This window comes from Lathamus discolor, chromosome 4 (assembly GCF_037157495.1).
Source record: "Lathamus discolor isolate bLatDis1 chromosome 4, bLatDis1.hap1, whole genome shotgun sequence".
Classification (NCBI taxonomy): Eukaryota; Metazoa; Chordata; class Aves; order Psittaciformes; family Psittacidae; genus Lathamus; species Lathamus discolor.
Window position 1 is genome coordinate 124509332 of NC_088887.1, and position 16645 is coordinate 124525976.

The 16645-nt window shown below is 46.9% G+C and overlaps 1 protein-coding gene and 1 long non-coding RNA gene across 3 annotated transcripts in view; one reads left to right on the forward strand and one right to left on the reverse strand.

Moving 5' to 3' along the window:
- The window catches only part of AQP11 (aquaporin 11), a 14557-nt gene extending 1017 nt beyond the window's left edge, over positions 1-13540 (reverse strand). The window contains exons 1-3 of one of the 2 annotated variants that reach the window (XR_010612507.1): positions 12447-13540; positions 5621-5737; positions 2343-2953 (exon numbers count right to left, since the gene is read on the reverse strand). Coding sequence is in view for 1 of the 2 variants with exons in the window: in XM_065678874.1 (XP_065534946.1) it covers positions 2901-2953; positions 5621-5737; positions 12447-13041 (765 nt within the window). In the remaining variant the exon portion in view is untranslated. Of the gene's footprint in view, positions 1-1615; positions 2954-5620; positions 5738-12446 lie in introns of those variants that run through there. The other variant, XM_065678874.1, reaches the window with a different exon arrangement.
- LOC136014098 (uncharacterized) lies at positions 12757-15773 on the forward strand. Its single transcript, XR_010612508.1, has 3 exons — positions 12757-13415; positions 14167-14318; positions 15318-15773. It is a non-coding gene; the product is annotated as an uncharacterized LOC136014098 (long non-coding RNA).
- The last annotated feature ends 872 nt before the right edge of the window (positions 15774-16645 follow it).

Consider the following 16645-nt stretch of genomic DNA (forward strand, 5'->3'; position numbering starts at 1 on the left):
AAAATTATAACTACCCTTGGTTAATATTCATTAGGAATTGCAGCCAAATTAGTGATGATTTAATAGTGGTGTGAACTTCACATTGTTGAATATACACTGGGTATTAAGTGTTATACAAGACATTCTAGAAGAATGTCTTCACTAGCCCATTTATATACATAAATTGGAATCATGGAATGGTTTGTGTTGGAAGGGACCTTAAAGCTCATCCAGCTCCAACCCCTGCCACGGGCAGGGACCCCTTCCACTAGAGCAGTTTGCTCCAAGCCCGTGCGTCCAACCTGGCCTTGAACACTGCCAGGGATGGGGCAGCCACAGCTTCTCTGGGCACCCTGTGCCAGCGCCTCAGCACCCTCACAGGGAAGAGCTTCTGCCTAAGAGCTCATCTCAGTCTCCCCTCGGGCAGGTTAAAGCCATTCCCCTTGGCCTGTCCCTACAGGCCCTTGTCCCAAGCCCCTCTCCAGCTTTCCTGCAGCCCCTTTAGGCACTGGAGCTGCTCTCAGGTCTCCCCTTCAGGAGCCTTCTCTTGTCCAGGCTGCCCCAGCCCAGCTCTCTCAGCCTGGCTCCAGAGCAGAGCTGCTCCAGCCCTCGCAGCAGCTCCGTGGCCTCCTCTGGCCTCGCTCCAACAGCTCCACGTCCCTCTTGTGCTGCTGCCCCAGAGCTGGATCAGGGCTGCAGGGGGGGTTCCCCAGAGTGCGGCAGAGGGGCAGGATCTCATCCCTCGACCTGCTCTGGGGGTGCAGCCCAGCACACGGCGGGGCTCTGGGCTCAAGCACACACGGAAGCTGGGTCATGGGGAGCTTCTCACCCAACACCCCGAAGTCCTCAGGGCTGCTCTCAATCTGACCTCTGTGCTCTAAGGACTTTGCTTTCACACGCTGTCATCAATGAGGTGGAAGTTGGCCTCTGAGCCAGTAAATCCTGGCTGCTTGTGGGTTTGTATCTCTACTTTCCCCTGGCTGCCTGCTTTTATGCTTGATGACCTTTGCTCTCCAGACCTTTTCCTTGTGGGCCTCATGGGAGACATGGAAATCAGTTCATTATGTCAGGCCTATTTGTGTAAGAAATGAGGTTAGTAACTGAGCCCGAGTAAGCCAAAGAAGGCAAAGTCCCAGGGAGGGGGAAAAAATAATCTCCAATGTATGGATCACTTTAAAATAGGTAAAAAAAGCAGCAAAGCCATAGAGTGGGAAGCAGAATCCTCCCAAAGCATCTGTTTAGAAGCAGTGGATAATGTGTTAAAAGGACATGTTGTTCAGAGGTCTCACGTGCTGGGTTCTGTTCTAGCAACCCTCCATGGCTGAGTTACAAACGGGCAGATGAATGTAAAACCAGCTGAAAGATCCGTGTCTGCTCATGCTCACAGTGTGGTGTGCATAGTCCCTGCTGTGAGGAGTTTTACTGAAGACAAGTCTCCTTTATTAGGCTTACTCATGCTAGTACCCAAGAGCTGCTGACTGATCACCCAGCAGTTGTAGTTGTCATCATTGTATTAGCAGGCTGCTTTAGTTTAATGACTGAATACAGGGTCGTGGGTAAGACTCTTGTATGAAACCCAAAGTTTCAAGTTCAGACGGTTGATTTTGCAGTATAACCTTAGAGGTACATTGGATAATTAAAATGAGAGAAGATTTTATTGCCACAAGGAAGAAATGACAGGAGAATATTCACTTCCTCAGCTCTTGCACGAAAAGGCAGCTGACAGCAGCAGCCGGTCAAGACTTTGTTCATCATTTGCAGAAAGAAACCCAACAAAACCTGTCTGATTCCTTTCCTTTCTCTTGGGACCTGGGCTGTTATTACTGGTAGCTTTGTAGAACTGGTTAACCACCTCCCCTGTCAAACCCACTAACTATAAAGTGAAGTCTTCAATTTAAAAACTATTGGCATATAGAAGAATTAAGATGCATACAGAAGATGCATTCAGAAGAATCCACCTCATGCTAGAAAGAGAACTTCAGGGGATGGTACCTATTGGTGGTGTTCTCCTCAGTGGAGGGTATAAAGGGTGTTCGTGGCAGTTTGTGGCTCTTTCATTTCTTTACCTGTATTGCTAATTCATTTATTAAAAGAAAAACATCTGGTAAGAGTTACATGAAATCAGGTTCCACATGATTCATCCCTATGTGCTGTGTCTATTTTACTGTGTGAAGAGGCAGCAGTGATCTCAGGTGAAGTAGTTTGGGTTGGGTTTTTTTGCCCAAAATGCCCTTTTTTTGTGTGTGACTACAGACCTTTATGGTACTTTATTACTGCTTTTTCCAACCAAGAGAAACATTCAACCAACTGCAGTCGGATGGGATGGGGCAGAGCCTTCCCAAAGGAAGTGAGGAGTTACTTACCTGCACTCAGTTATTAGTAAAACAATGCTGGTCCTACAGACTGTTAATATTGGTGTAAAGTGTCTCTAGAACAGAGCTATGGGGCCTCTTCTAGGGAGTAGTGTAGCCTTTCTTCCTCTCCTGTGTTGCAAGGAGGAGTATGATGAGGTCAATAGAAGAATGAAATCTTCAGCTCCTTTTTTATGCAGGTGCCTTCTATGGGAAGAAATCCAGCACAGTTATTACAAGGACTGAGTATGTCTCTAAAATGAGCTTTGCAAACTGTTGTAATAAAGGTCAGCAAATGGCACTTCTGGCTAAAGTGACAAAGTTGCAGTGTTTTAACTGTCCTTCACATTCCTAGGGTTTAATGGTGGCACGTATCTCAAGATCCCAGTGTGCTATTACTAAAGAGGTGTTTGAATACAAAGTTGGAAGTCAAAGATTTCAAACATGAAGTCTGGAAATACAGCTGAAAGGGGGTGTGGAAGTTGAGGTCAGCAGTTTTCTGGCAGCTTCACATCTGCAGATGTTGAAGGTGTATTTCAATGTCACTGCTTGGTGTCATGATTTGATGGCTCAGGAGATGCGGGGAAGGATTTCACCCCATATAAAAGCCACAAGTACTGTACCTGGAAAAGAGAAATCACGAGGATGAGTTTGTGAGCAGCAGCTGTTCTGATAACCACCTTGGTTTTAGGTGATGTCAAGGGGTACAGCACAGTGAATTGGGCTTTTCGAGGAGTACTTTTTGAAGATCATTCTAGTTTAAAGTTTATTTTGAAGCTGAAAAATTATAGAGACTATGGGTTCTTATTAAGAAACAGAATATCTCAAATTGGAAAGGACCCAGAAGGATCATAGAGTCCAAAAAAGGGCACCTGAATACAGTTTACGACCTTTTTGTTTCTCCTGGAAAAAAACTCTATTCTGTTTCAGAAATGGGTGTCTGGTTGACAGCATTCCTCACCCAGAACTTGTACCTTACGAAGCTCCCTACATCACCAAAAAGCTTACTGGAAGGGATTACAGGCAAAAGTTCTTCCCTCTGAGGGTGGTGAGGTGTATTTTCTGTACTTTAATGATAAATCACTGTTGAATTGTTATAGACTGTAGCATTTCTCCCTCTAAATCCCTCAAGACACGGTTCCATTTGAGTTAACATCTGCTGATTGTCTTAAGTCAAAAATCACCTGAAGGCTTTCTGCAGAGCAGGATACATCTTGCTAAGTAGGAGATGGTGTTTGAGAACACCTCCTGTTTGTTTAGATCACTTGCCAAAACCTTAAATCCCAAGTATTTACAACCTGGAAAAGCTCCAAATGATTTCAGGTAGAACTCAGTCAACATACACAAAGCTAAACCTGGATTTTGAGAAGTACCATGTGTTCTGTCAGGACCAGGTGATGCTCACACCAGCTTTGCCTACAACACTTCACTAGCTACCAACTGGAACAGTACACAGGCTTTTATCTTACTTATCAACAGCTTACTCTATGTTCATATCCTGCTTGGGTATCTTAATATATCAAAATGATATTAAAGTGAATTTTAGTTAGCTTAAAACTTCTGTGCAGAGCATGCACAAATATAAACTCAAACAAGAAGTTCTTTCTTTTAAGTGGTGCCCTTTGAGGTGTTTCCTGTTTATGTTTCATGTCCCGTTGTACCTTCCTCGCTGTTGTACCTCCTAATAGGATTAATAATCACGGAAGAATGTGGGATTAGCAGACAGCTTCTTTATATACCCTCTACACAGCAAGCTCAGGAGCTGTAGGGACTAACTGTGAGCAACCAACAGCACGGAGCAGTTTCATCTGCACACAACTCAAAATCAACAGCTTCCAAATTAAAACTCATTTAAGTTAGGGGGCCTATAGGGATGCTTGGGAGGGACTCTTCGTCAGGGCCTGTAGTGACAGGACAAGGGGTAATGGGTTAAAACTTGAACAGGGGAAGTTTAGATTGGATATAAGGAGGAAATTCTTTCCTGTTAGGGTGGTGAGGCACTGGAATGGGTTGCCCAGGGAGGTTGTGAGTGCTCCATCCCTGGCAGTGTTCAAAGCCAGGTTGGATGAAGCCTTGGGTGGGATGGTTTAGTGTGAGGTGTCCCTGCCCATGGCAGGGGGGTTGGAACTGGGTGATCTTGAGGTCCTTTCCAACCCTAACTATTCTATGATTCTAAGTTAGAGAAAATCTAGTTATTAATATTGCTTATTCTTGAATTGAGATTGTTTCCAACCATGACTGGGAGAAGAAACACAGAATGGGAACTGCAAAGTTTAGACACTATGGAGATAAAAAAAATATGGTATTATAATTGGGAAAGCATTTTTTAAGCACTTGTGCTAATACCTGTGGGGTTTTTTAATTACTCATCCCTATGTTCTTGTATAGTGTCACAAAGCAAGACAGAAACTGTGCTAACCAGGATGCTTTTCTTTCTGAACTTAATCAGGCTAATATTCACTTCCAGGTGGCCTCTTCTCCTTTTAATACTCTGGTGGAATCTACAAGTGGGCCTTTGGTCAGTGGGAGCATTTGCAATGTACCTCAAACAGGCTGGACTGTAAGACCAAGGTATAAAGTCCCAAACAACAGGCAGCTCTGAAAGGATCCAGAGTAAACGGCTGTTGGTTTATAACTAACCAGTTAACCCTAACTAAACACTAACCTTTTCCCACTGTGCTGATGTGGTTGGTCGGTAGGTACATTTTCTTGCTCAGAGTATCCCAGAAGTACTTAGACTTTGAACATAGAATCAGCTGGGTTGGAAAAGACCTTTAAGATCATCAAGTCCAACCATTCCCCAGCACTGCCAAGTCCAGCAATAAACCATGTCACTGAGGGCTTCATCTACACATGGCATCTAAACTAAGCAATGATTTAACCTAATATGGTTGTTTCTTAAAATGAACTTACTGTAACAGCACATACTATTTTGTAAATGAAACTGTTGTTTAAAACTCAGTCTCAGGTGCTTGAGTCACAACAGAACACTACAGGTGCTCCACACAGAGCATTACACAGGTTTGAAATCCACAGCCTGCATGTGCAGAGTTAACCCATGATTCTGAATTACTTCTACACAAAAGCTTCCCATGGCAGGGGGTTGGAACTGGATGATCTTAAGGTCCTTTCCAAACCAACCCAGCCTGTGAGTCTGTGATTCTATGTTGTAATCGTCTATGTCCTGGAGTTCATTAAAGCAGACTATCAAATGAAGAACACCAATTCCTGATTTCTGAACCAGGTACAGAATAAAACTTCCTCAAATGCATAAAGTATGAAGAACTTACCCAAGGACGGTGCTACCCAGTATACTAGCGAGTAACTCAGAAACTTCTCATAGAAACAGTGTGGATGTAATGACAAAGCCAGTGCTGGGTTAAATATTGCTCCTGTGAGATTTCCACCTGCAGTAAAATGCAAACAATATGGAATCAAACAATATGAAATCAAACCTTTATTAGTATTTATTCTAAATGAATACTGAAATGCACATACACAATACTAAAAGCAATGTACACTCTGCAATAAAATGAATTAGCAGAAACCATTTGAATGGATAGACTCTTCTGTTCTTTACCTGATGGCAGGGTTAAGAGTTTAACTGTTTTATAAAATGCTTCCAAATACCTGAAGTGTAGACTGTAACCTCCTTTATCTCTCCCTAGCAAATACTCTTTAAAGAGATGGGTATGGCTCATGTTGAATGTTTCTGCTGATAAGCTCTTTTAGTCTGTAGCACACTGTTAGAAGAGAAAGGGGAATGGGTTTTAACCTGCCAGAGGAGGGACTGAGCTGAGCTCTTAGGCAGAAGCTCTTCCCTGTGAGGGTGCTGAGGCGCTGGCACAGGGTGCCCAGAGAAGCTGTGGCTGCCCCATCCCTGGCAGTGCTCAAGGCCAGGTTGGACACAGGGGCTTGGAGCAAGCTGCTCCAGTGGAAGGGGTCCCTGCCCGTGGCAGGGGTTGGAGCTGGAGGAGCTTTAAGGTCCCTTCCAACCCAAACCAGTCCTGGATTCTATGAAGTTGTTTTCTGCCCTGGGCAACCCCCCCCGGTTTCGATCCTGGGCACGACATGCTGTAGTATGGAATACCCCTTGGGCTAGTTTGGGTAAGGTGTCCTGTATCTGCTTCCCTCCTAGCTTCTTGTGCCCCTCCTCACTGGCAGAGCATGAAAGACTGAAAAGTCCTTGATTTAGATGTAAATGAAGTTGCCTCGACATTCTCTAAATAACTAGATCCAAACACATTACGTTGTGGGGACTAAACTGTAATTACACAGCAGATGAACCTGCAGGTGTTTTAATTCAGACATATGTTGTTCCTCTCATCGCAATCTTGCAGGAAAAGCATTACAGCAAAATCCTCTGTATTTCTGTATTATTAGTTACTAAACACCCCATATCTGTTTTATCTGTTAATCTGATCCCATCAAATCTAATTGTGTTTAGCTTCCTGAAGTTCCTTCTTGATTCTCCCCCAATAAGCTCGGCACTTCCCCTGTGTACAAATACTACCCACTGTAACCCTCATTTGTATGAGCATCAGTTACCAAAAGCTAGGTCTTTGCCATTTTCTGTTCTATTTCTCTATATAGAATATAGTCTCTATGTAGAGATATTTCTCTATACAGAATAGTCTCCTTATGATTTCTTTTACTGTTATTCCAGGTCAGGAAGGTTTTAATCTTTGTTGATCTACTCAGTTTACTCTGGTTTAAATGCGTTCTCCAGCGCAACTCAGATTTACTGTGCACACTTACACATTTAGTCTGTTACTGTGCACTCCTGACACATGAAGAACTTCCATGGTTGCCAGGGAGGCCATCTACGGTCATTCCATCTACTTACGGACTCACTGCTTCTGCTTTTATATCCACAAACATACATTTAAGAGTAGAATTTCATTATCAGGATGCAGCTGCTGTTTCTGAACATTAAACAGACGTTTAGCTGCTGTACTTCTTCAATATTCATTACTAATAACTACTGGAACACCAACCACAGGCCAGGGCCACTTGTATAATCTTATTTACAAATGCTTTTTAGACATCTCAGTCTGTGTACCAGAAGGATTTTATGGCAAAAGAAGTGTAACATCTATGTTGTTGTACCCACAAAAGCTTAAAAAGATGAAGTAATTAGTGCTCCACACATGAGAGTCACTATAACACTTGAAATTACTAAAGGCAAAATTAGGAAGAAACTTGGAATTAAATATATATATGTAATTTTTACTATGATATTTTAGGCTCGGAAAGATCTAACCAATTTCGTGCAATTCCGACTTCACTGTAAAACTGCTTCTAAATGAAAAAGCCCTCAAAAAGGTGTATTTGCACTTGGGCCATGCCAAGTACAAGGTCCTGCACCTGGGTTGGAGCAATCCCAGGCACAGCCACAGCTTGGGCAGAGGAAAGATTCAGAGCAGCCCTGCGGAGGACTTGGGGGTGCTGGTTGATGAGAAAATGAACATGAGCCGGCTGCAGTGTGCGCTCGCAGCCCAGAAAGCAACCGTATCCTGGGCTGCATCAAAAGGAGCGTGACCAGCAGGGTGAAGGAGGTGATCCTGCCCCTCTGCTCTGCTCTTGTGAGACCTCACCTGGAGCATTGTGTGCAGTTCTGGTGTCCTCAACATAAAAAGGACATGGAACTGCTGGAACAAGTCCAGAGGAGGCCACGAGGATGATCAGGGGCTGGAGCAGCTCCCGTATGAAGACAGGCTGAGAAAGTCGGGGCTGTTCAGCCTGGAGAAGAGAAGGCTGCATGGAGACCTCAGAGCAGCCTTCCAGTGTCTGAATGGGGCCTAACAAGGATGCTGGGGAGGGACTCTTCATTAGGGACTGTAGTGACAGGACAAGGGGTAAGGGGTTCAAACTTAAACAGGGGCAGTTTAGATTGGATCTAAGGAAGAAGTTCTTTCCTGTGAGGGTGGTGAGGCACTGGAATGGGTTGCCCAAGGAAGTTGGGAATGCTCCATCCCTGGCAGTGTTCAAGGCTGGGTTGGACAGAGCCTTGGGAGAGATGGTTTAGTGTGAGGTGTCCCTGCCCATGGCAGGGGTTTGGAACTGGATGATCTTAAGGTCCTTTCCAACCCGAACTGTTCTATGATTCTATTTTTACTCTTATCCTAATTAAATCTTTTCCCAAAGGAAATACCCAAAGATATTCTTTAGCAACATGTATATGGTGTGTATCCTTAGCTTCTGAATCACTCCATATGCAAAGACATAATGTTCTCTTTTTCCTTCTATTTTGGAGAAGAAACAGCAAATGCAGAAATGGAGCTTTTCTGCACAGGTTCTGCTGTGAAAATTTGGTCTGTGTAAGGCTGGATGTTAAAAAAATCCAAATATTTTTAACTAGGAAAAAGTAGAAAAAAAACCTTAAGGAACAGCTTGAAATTTTGAAGCTCCTGTATAATCTGACATTATTTGTTGCATACCCAAGTACCAATATGGAGTACACACAACAGTGACATATCAACCATTAGTTCTTCCAAACACCTTCACTCAGTCACCATATAAATGTAATTGAATAGTTTTGAGCCCTGCATGTGTATTGATATATTTGGACTGGGATAAGCCATAGGGATATGGGTATCCTTCAAAATAACACCCAAACTAAACTGGAATTGGAGATACTCTTGCTTACAGCCCCTTATTAGACAGCAATTCTTCCTCCTACAGCTTTCGAACCCATAGTAGAACATAATTCATGGAATGAAATGTGATATATTACGGATGAGGAGGATTTTCTAATGTTTCTGGTTCATTCATAACTAATAAGCACAGGTCCTGAAGGCACAACTGATGTGGTTTTAAAATCAGAGCGTAAAACCCAAACCAACATGGTTTTATATTGTAGATTTAAGGAGAATGGAGTGCATTCCAGGGAATGTGTGTGTAGATGTGGGCAAAGGGAAAGAGGTACCAAGAAAGGTTTGAGAACGTCTTGGTGTCCTAAGTACCTACCTAACCTCCCACTGAAAAGAGATCTGTTACAGCCCAAGCCTCTGACTTCATCACAGGAAGAAATTCATAGCAGCAGCATTTTCCCACATTTGTTATAACAGCTCCATGATAGAAATCTCTGATTTTGTGCCTTCCTCTAATTCAAGAGGCTTCAATCAACATCTTAGGCGTGAAGAGGAAACACCCAAGTTCATGCCTACAACAGGGGAAGGGCAGCACTTTTCACCTTTCCTTTTGAAGCTGAGTGTACAGCAAAGAGTGCAAACCCTAGGAAGCTTGGAGCAGAGTAAAGAAGAAAGAATGACATTCAAAAGAAGCATGGCCAGCAGGTCAGGGGAGGGGATCCTCCCCCTGTACTCTGCTCCTGTGAGACACCCCCTGCAGTCCTGATCCCGCTCTGAGGCAGCAGCACAAGAGGGATGTGGAGCTGTTGGAGTCCAGAGGAGGCCATGGAGATCCTGTGAGGGCTGGAGCAGCTCTGCTCTGGAGCCAGGCTGAGAGAGCTGGGCTGGGGCAGCCTGGACAAAAGAAGGCTCCTGAAGGGGAGACCTGAGAGCAGCTCCAGTGCCTAAAGGGGCTCCAGGAAAGCTGGAGAGGGGCTTTGGCCAAGGGCCTGTAGGGACAGGCCAAGGGGAATGGCTTTAACCTGCCCGAGGGAAGACTGAGATGAGCTCTTAGGCAGAAGCTCTTCCCTGTGAGGGTGCTGAGGCGCTGGCACAGGGTGCCCAGAGAAGCTGTGGCTGCCCCATCCCTGGCAGTGCTCAAGGCCAGGTTGGACACAGGGGCTTGGAGCAAGCTGCTCCAGTGGAAGGGGTCCCTGCCCGTGGCAGGGGTTGGAGCTGGATGAGCTTTAAGGTCCCTTCCAACCCAAACCACTCTGGAATTCCACTAAGTATGGGATAATACTAAGTTCAGGATCTGCTCTCTGGAATGCATATGCATTTTTACAGTAGACTTAACTCTCAATTGAAAGAAATGGAAAGAAAATTGTCCACATAGCACAGGGTGTTCTGTACACAAATACAGACAAACTCTGCATGTTGAAGAGGGCAAAGGAGGTCTGATGATTCCTAGAAGTACATGGGGATCAATTGCACTGGACAGTTGTAAGAAGTCCAAGTTTATGACAAGGAAGAGAAGGAGGTGCACAACCTTCTCCTGCTAGAGAAAGCTCTGAGTCCAGCCTGGCCAGTGACAGGGGCATGAATCCTTTTCATGAACTGTCAAAGAGAAAGCCAATGTGACACATATTATTTTATATGACTATTTGTTAAGTAAGAAAAGAATGTTAAGAACCAGGAATACAGCTTTTTATCCTTGTAAAAGAGGGAGGATAACTTTTAGCTACACTTTAAATGAGGAATTCAGAAATATGTTTGATGTGCTAAAATGTACTGACACCTTTTCTCTCTCTGCCTTTAAAATTAGTATTAGGAAGTAGTTCAAGTTGCCAAGTTAATGCTTAGAATTCTCTATGGGCTTCTTTTAATCTTTCAGGTATTGGCTAATTTCAGGTAAACGTAATGAATAAAGGCGTTTTTTTCATTAATACAGCTGAAAATTCACCTGTACTTTACTATATGCTATTATGGTTGATAGCATAATACAGTTAAACCTTTTACACAAGATGTCAGGGACATCCCAGATGTCTGCTGTTAAGAGAGTGATTTCCCTCTCTCATAACCGGATTTGATCATTTCCCAGATGACTGTGGTGGGGGTTGCAGCACAAGCAATTCTATAACCACCTCGCCTCCCTGTAACCCAAACTACAGAATCTCCTTCCCAGTACAACCCTGCAGAGTGCCAAGTAACACAACAACTGTGGTACTTCACTGAGGGCAACAGGGAGCATCGACTGCAGAACGTCCCCTCACCACTTCCTTCCCACTGATCTGATGCTGCCCAAGTGACAGTGTCCCCCCACTGGGAAGCCTGAGGTGATAACCAGGCAGAGGCAAGGACATGGATATACAGGGCACTACTGAGACATCAGGCTCTTGTCAATGCCACAATACAAATGGCACCTGATTTATATTCCCTTTTCTACACTTGGTTTCATGAAGTATTTTATCATTTCTGCATGTATGCTACAAATCATAGAATCATAGAATAGTTAGGGTTGGAAAGGACCTCAAGATCATCCAGTTCCAACCCCCCTGCCATGGGCAGGGACACCTCACACTAAACCATCCCACACAAGGCTTCATCCAACCTGGCCTTGAACACTGCCAGGGATGGAGCACTCACAACCTCCCTGGGCAACCCATTCCAGTGCCTCACCACCCTCACATGAAAGAATTTCCTCCTTAGATCCAATCTAAACTTCCCCTGCTTAAGTTTTAACCCGTTACCTCTTGTCTTGTCACTACAGTCCCTGATGAAGAGACCCTCCCCAGCATCCCTATAGGCCCCCTTCAGGTACTGGAAGCTGCTCTGAGGTCTCCACGCAGCCTTCTCTTCTCCAGGCTGAACAGCCCCAACTTCCTCAGCCTGTCTTCATACGGGAGGTGCTCCAGCCCCTGATCATCCTCGTGGCCTCCTCTGGACTTGTTCCAGCAGTTCCACGTCCTTTTTATGTTGAGGACACCAGAACTGCACACAATGCTCCAGGTGAGGTCTCACAAGAGCAGAGCAGAGGGAAATGACCATTCCTGCTTCTGCTGTTAAGGATTTAACACAGTTAAACTGCACTGCTACAAATTATACATTATTTAAATGCAGAACTTATGCCATATCACCAGTCTGTACCCTGCTGTTGCACAATCAGTGGTGTTTTCCTTTCGCAATGCCATTTAGGAATCAGAGCACACTGAAATCTCTCACGTTGTGTCAAGTTGGGTTACGAAACGATCCTTCACTGTGCTATTCTAACAGTGTTGTGTGAAAAGCTTTCTTTGTGGATTTGACACTATTTTACATTCAAACCTCGTTTCATTCGTAGCTCCACACCTGCCTGGAATCTAAATCAGGGGAACTATACATAAACTCCAGATGAACTCTGCATATGTTGGACCAAAGACTCTCCTTGATGCATTTTTTTTGTAGTGAAAGAACAATACTTTTACATCTTCACGCTTTTAAGTCAATAAACCCCCCTCCTTCTGGTGCAATTTCACTGCAGGAACAGAGAAAACCAAAGACTAACCTGCATACACGAGCATGGTGATGAGAAGAGCCATCAGATGGACTCTGTATTTGGGGTTAACTCTTTCCGCTCGCAGCAAGGTCAGCTGGAAAACGGCAGAAAAGAGCAGTTCTATGCAGAACGCCTGCATCACTGTAGTCTGCATGGGGCTGCTGCAGCCCTGTGAGAGCGCTCCGTAATGTGCCTCTGCTATCCCCAGGCTCCAGATACAACGCATGAACACCCTGGCAAGCACCGCAGCCACCAACTGAGCGGCGATCTTGAGTCCACCCGTCTTGAGCGGTACCCCACCGCTCCACATGGGCTGCAAAGTGCCGCAGGGATTGCATGCGCTGCCGGTCAGAGTCAGGCCGTGCAGGACGGTGAAGCCATAGGTGAGACTGAGGCCGACGTGAGGCTTCGGCTCCACGTTGCCGAGCAGGCAGAGCTCGTTCGTGCAGGCACAGATCTGGAAGGTGCTCAACAGCTCCGTGAGGAGAGTGGAAAGGCGGCGGTCTGAGTACAGCCGGCGGCGGATCAGTCTCTTGCACAGCCCCACGGCCACCACGATGCTGGTCATGAAGAGGAGCGAGACCCCAGCCCCACCGACAGCCATGGCGAGGGGCTGACAGGACGGAGGGGCTCACCCAGCTCCAGCCCCTCCACCTACGGAGAGAAAGCCAGCAGGAGGAGGGAGGGGAAATGCCCACCCTTTTTCCTCGCTTCTGTCCCCACCTGCTTGGAGGCGCTTGCCTCAGCCGCCGCTTGCCGGGAGCGAAGGGCAGGGAGCCCGGCTGCACCGCGGGGAAGGCAGCGGGATCCCTGCGTCCTCCTGGGAAGCGCCTGCGGGCGGAAAGGTCTCTCTCTGCGGGGCTAAAGAAGCATGGGGCGAGAAGAAGAGGACTCCGCTCCCCCTCAGCCGTGAGGCGGGCGAGCTCCCCTCAGCCAGCCGGAGAGCGGAGAAGGTTCAGGCGGGGCCCCGCTGCCGGGGTGAGCCGGAGCCGAGCCCCAGCCCGTCAGTGGAGCCGGTGGCGCGGCCTCCCCGTCGGCAGCGGTTGCAGGGGGAGCTCCGTCCCCTCAGCGCCGCCTTCCCCTCAGCCGGGCCCGCCGGCAGCGAGCGGGAGGGGTGAGGGAGCGCGCATGCGCGGGGCATGAAATGGCGGGGGGGGGAGACGGGGGTGTCGGTTACATCCCGCGCGGGACGGAGGCGCTGAGGGGCTCTGTGTGTGTTAATTCGCGTTAATGAGTAATTAATAGGCCGAGGGGAATGGCTTGAAGCTGCCCGAGGGGAGACTGAGATGAGCTCTTAGGCAGAAGCTGTTCCCTGTGAGGGTGCTGAGGCGCTGGCACAGGGTGCCCAGAGAAGCTGTGGCTGCCCCATCCCTGGCAGTGCTCAAGGCCAGGTTGGACACAGGGGCTTGGAGCAAGCTGCTCCAGTGGAAGGGGTCCCTGCCCATGGCAGGGGTTGGAGCTGGATGGGCTTTAAGGTCCCTTCAACCCAAACCAGTCTGGGTTCTATGACCCTCTGAAATCTAGAACCAGCAACACATCTGGTCTTGGTAACTTTGGGATTGTTGGGATTGTTATTAGGGTATTGGAGAAGCCCAGCTTCCAAGAGGATCATTTGGCCGCGAGAAACAGGGATGTTGTTACCAGGAGGGGTTAAAACCCCTGATAACGTAAGGAGAGGGAAGGAGAAACCGGCAGAGTCGTTCATATTTGGCTTTTTTGTTTATACAAGATTAGATGTGAAGAAACGTGGCTGAGGCAAGGCAATAGCCTTGATGGTGTTGGGTCATTATGAAAGTCCTGAGGCACCTTCATGAAACCCCTGAACTGAAGCAAGTGCTTTTCCCAGCAAGGATGTTCTGTAACTGTACTATGGAAGAACAGGTACATAGAATCACAGAATGGTTTGGGTTGGAAAGGACCTCAAGATCATCCAGTTCCACCCCCCCTGCCATGGGCAGGGACACCTCACACTAAACCATGGCACCCAAGGCTCTGTCCAACCTGGCCTTGAACACTGCCAGGGATGGGGCATTCACAACCTCCCTGGGCAACCCATTCCAGTGCCTCAGCACCCTCACAGTAAAGAACTTCTTCCTTATATTTTGCAGAGAAGAGATTCAGAGCGGCCCTGCAGAGAAGGACTTGGGGGTGCTGGTCAATGAGAAAATGAACATGAGCCGGCTGCAGTGTGCGCTCGCAGCCCAGAAAGCAACCGTATCCTGGGCTGCATCAAAAGGAGCGTGACCAGCAGGGCGAAGGAGGTGATCCTGCCCCTCTGCTCTGCTCCTGTGAGACCTCACCTGGAGCATTGTGTGCAGTTCTGGGGTCCTCAACATAAAAAGGACATGGAACTGCTGGAACAAGTCCAGAGGAGGCCACGAGGATGATCAGGGGCTGGAGCACCTCCCGTATGAAGACAGGCTGAGGAAGTTGGGGCTGTTCAGCCTGGAGAAGAGAAGCTGCGTGGGGACCTCAGAGCAGCTTCCAGTACCTGAAGGGGGCCTATAGGGATGCTGGGGAGGGACTCTTCATCAGGGACTGTAGTGACAGGACAAGGGGTAACGGGTTCAAACTGAAACAGGGGAAGTTTAAATTGGATCTAAGGAGGAAATTCTTTCCTGTTAGGGTGCTGAGGCACTGGAATGGGTTGCCCAGGGAGGTTGTGAGTGCTCCATCCCTGGCAGCGTTCAAGGCCAGGTTGGACAGAGCCTTGGGTGGGATGGTTTAGTGTGAGGTGTCCCTGCCCATGGCAGGGGGGCTGGAACTGGATGATCTTGAGGTCCTTTCCAACCCAAACTATTCTATGATTCTATAATATGGCAATCCAGTGTGGTGTTACATAGTGAAGCACAGCCATATGTGATCTTCTTATCCTTGCAGGTTGACAGAGAACACAAGAATTATCGCCAGCCTGTTTTTGCACCCTCAAGACAGTTGCTTACGACCAGTCATCAATGCGTCATTTCCAAACAGAGCAATAGGGTGGATGTGCCACTTCAAGGCACGGTCTGAAGGTGGAACACTGAAGTGTGGGCTGGAATTGATTGTATTTCTAGGTGCTTTTTAAGTGTCGTTGGCACGAATGACATGAATAAAGGGTCAAACAAACCCCCGTTACCTGTACGACCAGCTCCAGTGGGTATTTTACCTTCCGGGTGTACATATAACTGTGGTTTTCACCACCAGAGGGTAGTGTCATTCCAAACAACTGCAGCTGCTGGGCTCCTGGAGCCGCATCGTGTTTTACCACCCATGGATTTTCTACATCGGTGCAAGCCCTTAAATGTGTAACTTGTAAAAATGAACGTTAAAACCTGGAATGTCTTTTAAAATTCATTTTGCATTCAGTTTTTTGAAACTGAGTAAGTTGGGCTCATCAGTTTCTTCTTGCGGGTCTCATTCCAGGTTGTCCCCTCCATGTACCGGATTCCCTGCCTGTTCTATACCAGGACATAGTTTACCTTTCCTCTGATGCTCCCCACTTTCTTTTCCCCTCATTTCAGAGTCCTTCCACATTCTTTCCCCTCATTTTCCCTTCCATGCATATCGGTGCTTGTATTTCCTTTCCTATTTGTGTATATTCCTACTTTCCTTCTCTGCCCAAGCCCTCATATTTCCTGCTTTTTCCATAGCAGTTACGCAGTTAGCTGTTCTTAGCTCTGTGTATGGCTTCAGCCCCCTTCCTTCCGAAAATTCCCTGGTCTACTTCCTTTTCCTATGGCAGACTGAGTCATTTGGTGGGTACAACGTGCCAAGAATACTTGGATGGGTTTTGCAGGGGTGAAATTGGGCATTATCGTGCTGGAAGACGGTGGCAAACGCTTCCAACCACTTTAATGTTAATGAACGATTGCAGAGGAGTTGAATCTGTCTCAGGGAGTTCATGTGCTCCTGTTTTCCCTGCTGTGGTTTAGTTGGTTTTCCCCCCGATTAAGTAGCTTTGCACTGACATTGAAAACTTCCCTTGAAATCGATTAGATACAGACACTAAAGGTACTCTTAGTGCCTCCAGACAGAAAAGCCTCGTCGAGCACAGGCCCTGCCAAGCTGGAGCACAGCTTTTTTTAGCAAGGGGCCGTGGAGGCTTAAGATGTTTCCCCTTTCTGGCTGCTCTTCACAGAGGTTGAAGGACGGTGCCAGACTTTGCTCTAGAGGGCACTCGGAAGCTCTGCTGCACCCACACCGCTGTGGGTCCTGGTGGGTGGATG